Source organism: Diabrotica virgifera, chromosome 9 (assembly GCF_917563875.1).
Source record: "Diabrotica virgifera virgifera chromosome 9, PGI_DIABVI_V3a".
NCBI lineage: Eukaryota > Metazoa > Arthropoda > Insecta > Coleoptera > Chrysomelidae > Diabrotica > Diabrotica virgifera.
This window is the reverse complement of record NC_065451.1, coordinates 181,076,410-181,091,924: the sequence shown is the minus strand read 5'-3', so window position 1 is coordinate 181,091,924 and position 15,515 is coordinate 181,076,410. Positions and strand designations below refer to the sequence as shown.

General features: G+C 32.0%; 1 protein-coding gene across 1 annotated transcript in view; it reads left to right on the top strand.

Moving 5' to 3' along the window:
* Positions 1 to 15,185, top strand: part of LOC126891865 (choline transporter-like protein 1) — a 224,822-nt gene extending 209,637 nt beyond the window's left edge. The window contains exons 12-13 of the mRNA XM_050661191.1: positions 2,585 to 2,674; positions 13,442 to 15,185. Of these exons, the coding sequence (XP_050517148.1) occupies positions 2,585 to 2,674; positions 13,442 to 13,582 (231 nt within the window). The 3' untranslated portion in view covers positions 13,583 to 15,185. The remainder of the gene's footprint in view (positions 1 to 2,584; positions 2,675 to 13,441) is intronic.
* The last annotated feature ends 330 nt before the right edge of the window (positions 15,186 to 15,515 follow it).

Sequence of the window (15,515 nt, the reverse complement as noted above, 5' to 3'; positions counted from 1 at the left end):
TTTTATTTAAAGTATGTACGTATGACTTTTGCAGAAAAAAATTACAAACCATTATCGGCTTGCCTTATGCTGTTACAAAAATGCTGAAAATGGAATTTTATCAGTTTGCCTTTTCAAACTTTGAGGTTCATTTAAGGCCTTAAGGGTAGTTTGAAATTAAATAATGCGACCGTTTTTTAGAGCATACTTTTCTAAAAAGTTTGATTTTTGATTTATTGTTCTAGGTCAAACCTCCGTAAAAATATTGGGTAAAGAGCGAAGCCATATTTTCCATGAAAATGATCGACACGCTTTAACAAAAATGGCCGTCATCGGCAAACTAATTTTTTTTAAAATAAAATAAATGGAATTCTGTAGTCTCTATAGACTGAAGTTTAAAAGTTAGAAAAATAAAAAATATTAAAAATAGTCAAGCAACCAACTTAATTTATATTTGACCACTTGGTAAGGATTGACCCTTTCAAGTTTCATAGAAATGACTTCAAGCTTCATAGAAGACCAAGCTTCAAGTTGACCCAAGCTTCATAGAAATGACTTTATTTATTATCCAAATTGCATAGTTATTTGGTTATAAAGAACTTAACTTATCAGTGCGAAATACCGCTAAACGTTTTATCAAAACTTACTATAAAACTAAGCCAATTAGCGGTATGTGGTTTACAGTTGTGATTGATATGAAATAAAAAGCGTTTCTATGTATTAAAGTTTATTAAATTGAAAGAATTAAAGTTCTACTAAATGTTATTATTTTGTTGAGCCACAATATGACAACAACAAATTGACAATATTTAGTTGTCGTTATATCTGTTCATTTTCAAGGGTCAATAAATACATATTGGTTCATTAATAATAATGTTCTATTTGTGATTCAATATAGACAATTAAATAGACAGCCGAACAACATACCTTGTGTCTGATACTACAAAAAACCTATTTAGTATTACAATGGTATTACCTCATAATTAACATTTTTTATAAAATCTTTTATAGTGCGTCTAATAATTTGGGCAGAAACTGTACTTATACTACGAAGAAAACAGGATCTGTTCAGATTGTTATATATGTTTAAACAGCTGCTGATGTTAAGCATTTAAAGAATTCTTCAACTGTGAATGTGATTGTAAACCATACTTTTCACTTTCTCAGCTATTATATTTTTAGCGACAAAGGTTTGCTATTTTACGACATGTTATTATAGAGCTTTAAGATATTTATGATCGCTGACACCTACCCTAATATTATTATGCATTGTTATATTATTGGGTATTTCACAATATTATATTCGGTAAAATACCATTACTTACAGTAATTAGGGCAAATTTTAACATTTTATTAGTTGTATTGTACAAACTAGTTATATGTTATGATTAAAATATGATCACATTATCTTTTAGACCGAAAAATACCTAATGATCGGATATATAAGATTTTTAAAATATTTAAACAAATTTTTGTATCATTATAAGTATCTATTTCTAAAAATGTTTGTGGACAGCGTGTGGATATATTATTAAGTTTTTAAAACCTAATTAAAAAAAAGAAATATTTTTTAAATATGAAAATCTCTTATCGCCTAATTCAAGATATAAATCATCCACTTGGCGCAGAGTCATATTGTTTAGAACACCATAATTGGTTAATTCTGGAAATACTATAAACACAAATGAAAATACATTTCAATAGATATAATAATCTCGAAAAGTTCTTACCATTCTCGATAATTATTTCTTTTACTAACTAACACAACTCTTTTAACTAACACAATAATTTAACCTTGTACAGTTAGGCCGAATTTACTTTGTAATACTAAGGTGATTTGGCGGTTTCTAAATGTAGGCGTAGCATTCTTGAAAGTAGATTAGCGGTAAGTGCAATATGCTAAGGTAAATGGACGGCAACTGTAGCAGATACCGTCAAAACGCCATAGTATTTAACACTTGCCGCCAAATGGCTTAGTATTTTAACAGAAAAGTGTAGATACCGCTAACAAAATTGCAATTTTATTTAAAATATAATGCTTCTACAACTCCAAAGACTTTGAAATACCCTAAATACCCTATTCTACCTAAAAATACAAAAATCTCATTTTCGATCAAAAATCAGTTACCGCCTTTGGGCTTAGCACGGCAGTAAACACGACCTGACAAAGAGGGGACAAAAAGGTTGCTCGAAACAGCGCAGATGAAAACCCTTCGAAAAATAAATGGTAAGACAGGATGGAATAAAGCTAGAAGTGCAGATATACGACGGAGATGCAATGTGGGTCACATTAATAATTGGGTATAAAACAGAAGAGTAAAATGGAACGACCACATAAGCCGAATGACACTAAATAGAATAGTAAGGACGGCGAGAGACGGTTCCTCAATAGGAAGACGATCGGTGGGAAGACAACGAAAACGATGGAATGACAACTTACTGGAGGCACATTGAAAAACAGACATGAATCATGTCTAAAAAAACGAAGAAGAAGAAGATACACCGAGTAGACCAAAAGTCAATGACAAAATTACAAAAATTGTGTGTTTTTTCTATTTATCAGAGTTTTATCTGTAATCTAATAATAATCGATATTTTGTTTTAGGGTGTTAAGAGCGAATGGGAGTACGTTGTTTACTTGATTGTATTCTTCGTATCGCTCTGCGTTGCGATTACTTGCTTCTCAATATTTGAGGTAAGTGCTATTTTTAGACAGTGCTATTTTTAGCATACTATTTAATGTTATAATAGCCTAATACTACAAATCACGCAGTCTGTCGGGGACATTTGTCGATATGTAAACATTAAATAATGAAAAAAAAAACCCATACAGAAGTCAAAACTTCAAGTTGTATACTGGTATAAAATGGTTTATTAAAAAACTTCATAAAAAGTCGTGCAAAACGTTTTCGTTCTAATTCAGAACATCTTCAGTGCCTAGAATGAAGTATTTCCACGTTAGTTGAAGGCAAAAAAGTTAAAATTGTGACTGTTAAATAGAAAAAACATGTGGAGAATACTTACATTCTGCCGAGTAGTTGAAACTAGCACACCAATTAGAGTGGTAACATTCTAATAATATGGTTTACATGATAGATTTACATAAAATATAGTAAATACCTGTCGATGTTAACTTAGTATCGATTAAATTAGTATATACTTAAAGGGCAACATGCTTCCCTGCTCGAAAAACTATGTACTTGCCAGTTCAATGGGCACAGACCAACTGATAAAATAGGAAATGTACTTTCAATATGATATGACAAGATAAGACAAAGTCAATTTTTGCTTAAGAACTTCAAAAAGTCTAGTTTTAAGTTCGGATTTTAATTAAAATGTAATGGTTGTTAATAACTGTTTGAAAATGTAATTAAAATTGTATAAAAAATTAGAATCTATTTTAAAGTCTAAATTAGCAACTCTCTATTCCAGAAAAAACTTTTGAATTGTAGGATTTAAGGTTGGTATCTCTCTCTCTCGTTCCATCCCTCCTTGTGGAGTATTGGGCGCTTATGCGTTTCTTGGCCAAAAGTGTAAGATTGCTGTCTGGCCGGGACAGCGCATCTTCTTTTGTTTTTATTCTCTGGATAAATTGTGAACTAATTCCCTCCACTCTCTTCTATCTTTTGCTCTCTTTTTGACTTCGCCCCATCTTAGTCCAATTTTTTCGTGTTCTCTCGTTGTTGTTCTTTTCCAGCTGTTGTCTGGTCTGCCCCTCTTTCTTTTCCCCTCTGGTTGGTATTCAAGTGCTTGTCTTGCTATGCTGCTTTGGTCTTTCCTTAAAGTGTGGCCGATCCATTTCCATTTTTTTTCCTTGACTGTAGTAGATACGTTAGTTTGCTTTGTCCTTTCCCACAGTTCTGTATTAGTTATTTTGTTTGGCCAGTATATTTTCAGGATTTTTCTTAGAGATTTGTTTACAAATGTTTGTAGTTTTTTAGTTGTATTTTCGCCCTGTTTCCATGTTTCTGCTCCATATAGCAGTATACTTTTAATGCAACTGTTAAAGATTTTAATTTTTGTTGTTTCCGATATTTCGTTTGTTTGCCAAATTCTATTTAAAGCGTTGAATGCGTGTTGCGCCTTTGTTATTCTCGTCTGTATATCCTTTTTACACCCCCCGCTCCTTTCCATGACAGATCCCAGATATGTGAACTTGTCTACCTCTTCTACTTCATTACCGTTTATCATTATTTTATTATTTGGATGGTTATTATTTTTTAGAAGTTTAGTTTTTTCTGTGTTTATTCGAAGTCCGATCGTGTCGGAGTACTGTGCCAATTTGTCAATTTTTGCTTGCATATGATTTCGGTGTTCAGTTATCAGGCAGATGTCATCTGCAAATTCGAGATCTTCTAACTGTTTGAAAAGGTTCCACCTGATGCCTGTTCGATCGTCGATTACTTTCCTCATTACCCAATCTATCATAATAAGAAATAGGGTAGGGGATAGTACACAACTCTGTTTGACTCCACTTTCTATGGATATTTCTTCTGTTGCTTCACCTGAATGTTCTAGTTTGGCTTTGTATCCTTCGTAGAAGAGTTTAATAAAGTTTATGATTTTTTGTGGTATCCCATATAATCTAAGGATTTTCCACATCTGTGCCCTATTCACACGGTCAAAGGCCTTTTCGAAGTCGATAAAACTCACATCTATATCTTTATTCCATTCATTTGTTTGTTCCAAGATAATTCTAAGGGTGCAAATGTGATCAATAGTGGAATGGTTGGAACGGAAGCCTGCTTGGTTGTTTTTCAGTTTTTTATCTAGTTCCGGCTTCAATCTTTCCAAAATGATTTTGGTCAGCACTTTGGATGTGGCACTTAGTAGTGTTATTGCACGCCAATTGTTGCATTTGCTCAGGTCTCCTTTTTTGGGTATTTTTATAATCAATCCCTCTTTCCACTCCTTTGGCAATTCTTCGTCCGTCCATATTTTATTCAAAAGTGTATGTAGCATCTCTACTGACTGCTCGGTGTCTGCTTTTATTATGTCAAATGGGTATATTGTCGATTCCTGCGGCTTTGCCATTTTTTAGTAGTTTTAGGGTGTTTCCAATTTCTTCCATTGTAATTTCTCCAATATTCACTTCTAGCTCTGGTGATTCTACTTCATCTTCTATGATTTGAGTTATTTCATGCTTAGCATATATCTCTTCGAAGTATTCCTTCCATCTTTGTATTATTTCTTTCTCATTTTTTATTCTATTTCCTTGTTTATCCTTTACTTCTCGTATATTTCGTTGTGCTTTTCCTGTTAAGTTTCGTATGATTGTATATTGTGTTCGTAAGTCGTTTTCTTTCGCTGCTTCTTCTGATATATTTGGCATCTCATTTATATAGTTTCTTTTATCTTTTCTGGCTTGTTTTTTTACTTTTGCGTTTTTTGCCTTGTATTTCCTGTCAAGTGCCCTCTCTTCTTCCGATCCTTCCTTTTGTAGAATTTCTTCTTTGATTTTTTTTTCTTTCTTCTATCAGTAGTAGAGTGTCTTTGGTAATCCATTTTTTATTTTGTCTTCTTTTTAATCCGATTGTTTCCTTTGCTGTATTCATCATCACTTCTTTAAAATATTTCCATGTTTCTTCGACTGACTCTCCAGTTTGTTGTGATACTGTTCGGTTAATTGCCAGTTTCTCACTGAATTTATTTCTTATACATTCTTGTTTTAGGGCATCAACGTTGTACTTGTTCCTTCTGCTGATTTTTTGGTTTTTATCTCTGGCTAATTTCATTTTTAGTCTCGCTTTGATTAGCATGTGGTCTGATCCCACATCAGCACCTCTTAAGCTGCTGACATCTTGCAGCCAGCTTCTCCATTTATATTCAATTATTATGTGGTCTATTTGATTCTTGTATCTCCCTCCCGGTGATTTCCATGTTTCCTTATGTATCCACTTATGTTTAAAGATGCTTCCGCCTATTAAAAGTTCATTTTGCTCACAAAATTCGATTAATCGATTTCCATTGTCGTTTCTCTCTCCGATTCCCTCCTTTCCCATCACATGTTCATGTCCTTTATTATCATTTCCTATTTTTGCATTAAAGTCTCCGATTAATATTTTTATATCTCTTCTATATTTATTATTAATCCTATTAAACGTTGTTTGTAGTTGCTCGTAAAATTCTTCCTTCTCATTTTCGTCGTTTTTATTTGTGGGAGCATATACATTTATTACTATTATGTTATAATATCTTGCCTTCAGTCTCGCCCAAATAATCCTTTCTGACACTGGTTCCCACTCTACTAGAGCCTTTCTCCCCTTTTGGGGTAGCAGTATTGCCACTCCCTTTTCGTGTTTGTCATTTACATCCGTGTTCCCAGAATATATCATTAGCTGTTGGTCACCTACTCGGGTTGATCCACTACCATTCCATCTTGTTTCGCTTAGTCCGACAATGTCTAATTTGTACTTATCAATCTCTTGGCTTACCTGCTCCAATTTGCCGGTTTCGTGTAGGGTTCTTACATTCCATGCACCTATAAATATGTTCTCTCTTATGTCTATTTCATGTTTATCTTTCGTTTTTGCTCTATTTCTATTTTCGTCCTTGCTCAATTCCTTTTTCTGTGCCTTGTCTGTCGTGATTTGTGCTTTTGTTTGTGCATTTTCATCTTCTGTTAGTTTTTTGGATTGCCCTGGTCTTCTTCTAGCTGGTTGCTGTATTGATTCCATTTGTGTGTTTTTCCATCTATTATAGTGTTGGTATAATCCATGGTTAAAAGTGTGACGTCATTGGTTGTAAAATGATAAGGTGACAGTTTAATTTAGTATAATAAAATGAGATATATACTACATAGTAAACAAGTAATAACCTGACGTGGAAGGATTGGATGGTAAATAAAGCAAAGTTCTAATTTTATGTTTTAAAAATATGTACTATTAGTTGCCTAACAAGATGGGGAGTGTTTAGATTTAGCTGATACTACGTAGTAAACAATTAATAACCTGACGTGAAAGGATTGGATGGTAAATAAAGCAAAGTTCTAATTTTATATGTTTTAAAAATATGTACTATTGGTTGCCTAACAAGATGGGGAGTGTTTAGATTTAGCTGCGTCCTGTTGTAATAATAAAGTCTGTCTGTTAAGATTTGATAGGAGTTGTGGAGAAGTTAAAGTAACTAAAATAAAATAAAGATCCGGAAGTGAATGATATTGTTAAAGAAATAATTTTAAATAATAAAATTATAAATTATGTAATGGAATTAATAACGAAAAGGGGAAATGAAATATGTGGCAGCAAAATCTAATTGAAATTTATGTTGTTTTCGGTGAAATAAAATAATTCTAGGAAATATAACATGATAGGCTTCCAAACGAAGTGGTTATTGTATGAGTGAATAATGGAAAGAAAGCTAACTAATATAGGTCTAAGTGTGTGTTAATGTACATATGTAATGGAGAATCTAAATTTACTAAATATCTGAGATAGCGAACTATGAGTTTTTTGTAATTGGTAGTGGAGTGGACAGACTGAAACAAGTGTGATATATTTTGAGTGCAACCGTTAATGAACTTACGTGACAGAGATGACCAAAAGAATTAAGACTGATGTAAGAAAGAACAAATATGACATTAAATTGAGATAGCTGAGTAATGAATTTCATATTCGTTCTTTCTTACATGAGTCTTAATTCTTTTGGTCATCTCTGTCACGGTAAGTTCATTAACGGTTGCACTCAAAATATATCACACTTGTTTCAGTCTGTCCACTCCACTACCAATTACAAAAAACTCATAGTTCGCTATCTCAGATATTTGGTAAATTTAGATTCTCCATTACATATTGACATTAACACACACTTAGACCTATATTAGTTAGCTTTCTTTCCATTATTCACTCATACAATAACCACTTCGTTTGGAAGACTATCATGTTATATTTCCTAGAATTATTTTATTTCATCGAAAACAACATAAATTTTAATTAGATTTTGCTGCCACATATTTCATTTCCCCTTTTCGTTATTAATTCCATTACATAATTTATTCATTTTATTATTTAAACATTATTTCTTTAACATTATCATTCACTTCCGGATCTTTATTTTATTTTAGTTACTTTAACTTCTCCACAACTCCTATCCAATCTTAACAGAGTTTATTATTACAACAGGATGCAGCTAAATCTAAACACTCCTCATCTTATATAATAGTATATATTTTTAAAACATATAAAATTAGAACTTTGCTTTATTTACCATCCAATCCTTCCACGTCAGGTTATTAATTGTTTACTATGTAGTATATATCTCATTTTATTATACTAAATTAAACTGTCACCTTATCATTTTTACAACCAATGACGTCACACTTTTAACCATGGATTATACCTAAATCCTACAATTCAAAAGATTTTTTGGAATAGAGAGTTGATAATTTAGACTTTAAAATAGATTCTAATTTTTATACAATTTTAATTACATTTTCAAACAGTTATTATAGTCGGTTCGCTAAAGTCAGACACAACTGCCAAGTGATTTTAGTAAATAATTTTGCCAATTTAGTAAAATTGGCAACAAAATAATTACTAAATAGTTAATAACCTAGTAAATAGTTAGTAATTTTGCCAATTTTGGGAAAATTGGCCAAAAACAAAAAAATTACCTACTAAAATCACTAGCCAGTTGTGTCTGAGTTTAGCGAACAGACTATTCGCGGTGTGCAAGTACTTGGAACGGAAACGAGAAACGACCGTGCGCGAGTCGCGGAGAAATATTGCAACTATCTTAAATAATTCATATTGTCAATTGAAATTGTCAAATTGACGTATGTTTTATACCTTCTGTCATTGAAGCAGAAAAATTATATATTGCTCCACAATATTGATATGATATGCAATTATTATATAAAGGTAAATTTAATTAATTGTATTTTGCTTGCAGTACTGCATTTTAATAACTAATTTTATTTACTACATACAATTGTTCACGTTTTGATAACATAACCTAAATCTTATTTTTTCTTCTTATTATTTTTTTTTGGGCTATGGCCTTGACAATTATCCAGTAACCAGGACTAATATACCTAATTGGACAATATAATTAAAAGTGCGAATAAAGTTGCAGAGCGTAGAAATAGGGGTCGCTTTGCCGAACTTCTTCTTCTTCTTCAGGTGCCGTCCTCGTTCCGAAGTTTGGCTATCATCAAGGCTATGCGTATTTTTGATACCGTAGATCTAAATAATTGGCAGCTGCTGCACTTGTACCAATCTCTTAAATTCTTCAACCATGAATGTTTTCTTCTGCCAATGGATCTTTTACCTATTATTTTTCCCTGAATAATTAATTGTAGTAGCTGGTACTTTTGTCCCCTCATTATATGTCCCAAGTATATGCCGAACTTGCACGGTCCCAATAACAACCATTACATTTTAATTCAAATCCGAACTTAAAACTACACTTTTTGAAGTTCTTAACCAAAAATTGACTTTGTCTTATCTTGTCATGTCACTATTTGTCATGTCATATTGAAAGTACATTTCCTATTTTATCAGTTGGTCTGTGCCCATTGAACTGGCTAGTACATAGTTTTTCGAGCAGGGAAGCATGTTGCCCTTTAAGCATATACTAATTTAATCCTTTAACATCGACTGGTATTTACCATATTTTATTTAAATCTATTATGTAAAGAATGTTACCACTCTAATTGGTGTGCTAGTTTCAACTACTCAGCAGAATGTAAGTATTCTCCCCATGTTTTTTCTATTTAACCTTCCGATGACCAACCTTTTTTTGTTACACGGATGACCAAGGGGGGGAATGACCCCAGGTCAAAAATGTCAAAAATGACATTTAACAAAAAAATAAAGCTTTTTTTTTAATTTTTTTTTATGGCATGGACTTATGTCGTTCAGCCAGTCACAACATGAGTATTAGTGTCATGTGTAGTGTGTATCTTGCGTAAGTGTCTCGTTACTTTGCAAAGTCGACGTCATTAGCGTAAAACTACTTGGAATTACACATTGTAGACGGTATTTTGCTAAACATCAACTTCAGAATATATTTTTTATTCGTAAAATATAGCGAATTTTTTTTATTTCAAAATAAGAGGATATCTAGAATGATATTGAAGTCAAATAAAAAAATAATGAGTTAAAAATCAAAAATACTTTTGAATTTATCAAAGAAAAACATACGCTGGGGTCACAATTTCCCCCGCTTGGTCATCCGAAGGTTAACAGTCACAATTTTAACTTTTTTGCCTTCAACTAACGTGGAAATACTTCATTCTAGGCACTGAAGATGTTCTGAATTAGAACGAAAACGTTTTGCACGACTTTTTATGAAGTTTTTTAATAAACCATTTTATACCAGGATACAACAAGTTTTTACTTCTGTATGAGTTTTTTTAAACTATGGTATACAGCCAACTATTGGGGTTTCCCATTGATTTTTTATTAAATAATGACGTTTAATTAATGAAGGGTCAGAGGGAAAACGATGAATGTACATTTTTGATAATTTTGCGATTTCTGTGCAATCTGTTAACTTAGAAACAGTACTATCAACTTGTGAATGGCCAAGAGGAAATAAAGATGATCAGCGTCTTAAAATCACGTCACAATATTGGACGCAAGGGAGAAAACAATGAATATGTAACTTTGTTTCTCATTTTACCGAAAATGTTTGCAGATAGACATTCATCATTCTTCCCGCTGACCCTTCCAATGTCATTTTATTTTTTATATGTTTTTTATAACAGCTTCACAATAACTGAAACGATTTAGATAATTTCGATTTTGAAACATTTGTAGAAATTCAAGTAATAGTCTAAGAGCTAGTGAACCCTCCGACTAACGGTCGTCCTGTAAGGCTAAAAATTTTTCTAGTGATAATTCATAGCACAACAAGGCTAAAAACCATGACCTGGCAGGCCTCAGCGGTGCACGTGTATCTACCAGGTGAATCGAAAAGTGCAAATTTAGGGGGTAAAATAAACTTTCTCCTGTAAGGTTTAAATTTAAGTATGTGTTTGAGTAAGGCCGTCCGCACATGGGTCGATCGAAGACACGTCTATAAGTTCGCGCGTCTTGCTCGTCTTGTACGAACCCTGCGGCACAAGCGATTGCTCTCCGTACACTTGTCGATTCAGTTTGCTCATATCTTCCAACCAGAAAGAACGCATTTTTTATATATTAACCAAAACGACTATTTCGATCTGTAAAAAGTACGGTATTGTTACATTTTTAGTATAATTTGTATACAATAAGCATTATACAATTGAGGGTATTATTCTAGTTCCCCAACGAATTTTATATTAAACACCTAGAAACAGAAGTTCAATGTTTTCAGAATTTTACATTAAAAACAATATATATATTTCCACAAAGCTAATAATAGTATTACAATCAACGAACATAACATGCACCGATTTTTAAATAAATGTAAAATTTCATTCAGCTCAAAAAACAACAAAAACGAAGGAAACAAATAAAATAAACTACCTATTATGACTAAAAACGTGCGTCTCACTCGAACTTTCTCGTGCACTACGGATCGCAAGCGACGAGAGCCGTACAAGACGAGGAGATTTGCAATTCTAAACGCTCCGTGTACGGAGCTCAATGCCACAACGAAGAAACTTTACTGGCGGGGAGAGACCTACATGACTGGAATCGAGTCAAGTAGTTCGAGCGTCGCACCATGTGCGGACGGTCTAAGTCATTTAGAAGAAATGTGTACAATGACAGGCGATTCTGAAGAGCATAAGACCTTGCCAGGTGGGGGGAAAGGTTAGGGGTTTTTCCTAAAATTATTCTTTTTGCATCGAACAATCTTTTTTAGGTTTTTTGAATCATTTCAAACAGAAAACGTCTAGTGATTTTTCTCTTAAGTTAATAGTTTTTGTTATATGAGCGATTGAAAATTTTGAAAATTGAGAAATCGGCCATTTTTAACCCTAAATCGGACATTTATCTAAAAATTTCAATGTTTCCAAGGTACGTAGATATTCTTTAAACATTGATTGATGAAATCCCGAAGAGTTTTTTGCAATAAAATATCGAAAACCCCTTTGTTTTTTAATTGCTAATCAAGCGTGTGCGACACTGTAGTATAAGTGAGGACGTTTGAGTTTGCATAAATTCATTATCTCGAGAATGGGCAAATTTCAAGAGAAATCCTCAGACAGGTCGATTTTTATTTTTGAATTAGGATATTTTGGCATATATATAATACTAGTGACGTCATCCATCTGGGCATGATGACGTAATCGATGATTTTTTTTAAATAAGAATAGGGGTTGTGTGATAGCTCATTTGAAAGGTTATTTAATTTTCTATTCAGTAATATAAACATTAACATAATTATTTATACAGGGTGTACAAAAAAATTTTTTCTTCTATTTGTCAAATTTAATCAAAGTTAATTTAATAAAAAAAATTTTTTGTACACCCTGTATAAATAATTATGTTAATGTTTATATTAGTGAATAGAAAATTCGATAACCTTTCAAATGAGTTATCACACAACCCCTACTCTCATTTAAAAAAATCATCGATTACGTCATCACGCTCAGATGGATGACGTCACTAGTATTATATATATGCCAAAAAGTAATAATTTAAAAATAAAAATCGACCTATCTGAGGATTTCTCTTGAAATTTGCCCATTCTCGAGATAATGAATTTATGCAAATTCAAACGTCCTCACTTACGCTACAGTGTCGCACCTGCTTGATTAGCAATTAAAAAAACAAAGGGGTTTTCGATATTTTATTGCAAAAAACTCTTCGGGATTTCATCAATCAATGTTTAAAGAATATCTACGTATCTTGGCAACATTGAAATTTTTAGATAAATGTCCGATTTAGGGTTAAAAATGGCCGATTTCGCAATTTTCAAAATTTTCAATCGCTTATATAACAAAAACTATTAACTTAAGAGAAAAATCACTAAAGACGTTTTCTGTTTGAAATGATTCAAAAAACCTAAAAAAACTTTATTCGATGCAAAAAGAATAATTTTAGGAAAAACCCCTAATCTTTCCCCTCGCCTGGCAAGGTCTTATGCTCTTCAGAATCGCCTGTCATTGTACACATTTCTTCTGAATGACTTACTCAAACACATACTTAAATTTAAACCTTACAGGAGAAAGTTTATTTTACCCCCTAAATTTGCACTTTTCGATTCACCTGGTAGATACACGTGCACCACTGAGGCCTGCCAGGTCATGGTTTTTAGCCTTGGTGTGCTATGAATTATCACTAGAAAAATTTCTAGCCTTACAGGACGACCGTTAGTCGGAGGGTTCACTAGCTCTTAGACTATAAGGTTAACCGAAAAGATGTGGTCTTTTTTTCAGTCTCTCCAAAGCTGTCAACTAATACATACGAGAAAATTAAGTTATGTCTACACACTAGTTTAGAGGGTTTAAATATTTCGTTTATTTGCGTTCTTTAACATTTCATCATCGGAATGTGATACCTAATTAACTGTTTGCTTAATTTTATTTCAGACGACAATCGACACAATCTTCCTCTGCTTCTGTGAAGACAGCCTCTTGAATGACGGCATGGCCCGTCCATACGCCATGTCTCGTGACCTAATGGAGTTCGTGGAGAATTCCAAGAAGCTGTACGGCGAGAAGAAAGACTAAAACTAAACTTTTAAACAAACTCGTGACGCACAAGTCATTTATAAAAAGATATACCAAGCTGTTCGTAGCAAATACACACTATGTAGTCAGCCATACTACGTTATTATAATTATATAATATAAATGTGTAAATTGCTGTTTTATACAACACTCGATATTGTAGGCAGTAAGGTATGTTAGTTTTGTTTGTCTTTTTAAAACTATTGAAATGTTGATCTTATTTGAAACATTTTTCGAAATACATATTACATTAATTAGACGTTTTATAAGCACATAAAATATGAATGGATATGTTTTTGACGTGACAAGACATCCCGTAACGCCACAGTTCGTAACCCCACAAATTCGTAACGGCGACAATTCGTTACTCAAAATTGAATTATTCTGTTGATTTTTGTTAACGTGGAATCTAACTTTTATTAGAGTTACAATTATTGATATTACGTTTATTAATTTGTCAAGCCAGCATCAGGATAAACATTTTTAACATACTTCATATTTCGTGGAGAAATATATTTTTTTAAATTTCGTCTTAAAATGAATACAATCTAGTTATGCAAATTGTATAGATTATTATAGTGAATACATTATTATTAAACTGTTTTTATTTGTTTTATTATTTTTAAGATTTAGTTTTACTACTTTAAAGTGATAAAAATATATTTTTTTAATTCTTTAGTTGTCATTAACAAAACTATATGCAAAAATATGTGTTAAATATTTTTAAAAAGAAGTGAGCTTAAAAAATGTAACATTTTACTTTAAGTGTAGGATTGTATGCAAAATGCATTTTTGTATAAATTCAGTCATACTAAGTTTACTAAAAAAAATTAAATGTTGCCGATATGAATTATACCGTTACGAATATGTATAGTTACGAACTGTCGCCGTGACGAAATGTCGCTGTTACGAATTGTCCGTTACCATGTGTGGGGTCACGGACTGTCGCCTTACGAGATGTCATGGAACCGTTTTTAAACCGTCCTTTAAAATTAAATAATATAAAATATTTAACTTCTTTCATATTGTTCTTATGTAAAAAGCGCATAAATTTTTGTTCGTTTAAATTTTAGGGTATGATATAATTGGAAAAAAACGTATTATTTTTGTCTGGGAGAAGAGAATTTATAGAACATAATAATTTTTTTAATAATTTTTCAATTTATTTTTTTTTAAGAATCTTTGCGTTTATTTTTAATTTGCACCTATATTGGAAAGTGAGTTTTCGTTTTATTTAAAAACTTGTTTTTTTCTATACCTACTTAAGAATAGACTAGAATACTAGAACATTATAGACATATTTGCCAAAAACGCCTTAACTTATATCACTTCCATACTGTCTTCGGAATACAGTAATGTATATTAAAATGTTTGCACAAACTACAAAAACAACAAACTTTTTCTGTACCTAACAAAAATTTATGCCTTTCACTTTTGATAAAATGCATTCTTTGTTATAATAATATATTATATCTTTGCTTGATGTTTCAAATTTCTAATACTGTATTTACATTAGGTACGAATATTTTTAACAATGTTTTTTGTTACCCAATATATATGTAAACCTTGTCTTAAATATTTTGTATAATAAACTATAAACATAGCTTTTCATGCCAATTATTTTAACTTCAATGTTATTTAACTATATAAACTCAATGGCACCTTTCGATGGTTTAATTTAAATAAAAGTATATATTCTTATGACCCACAAACTAAAATAAAAATAGCAAATAGTTATTTAACCAACAAGTGTATTAATAAGGGCGATTAACAATTATTGAGATATTTTAACGTTCGAGGTTGTTAATCGCCATTTCAATTCACGAGTTCGTTACAAAACTTTTCCGTCGACCGTACTTTTCAGAAATAAAGATATATCCATCTTTTGATTTTTCAAACAATAAAGTAAATAATGACATACAAGTACTAACAGC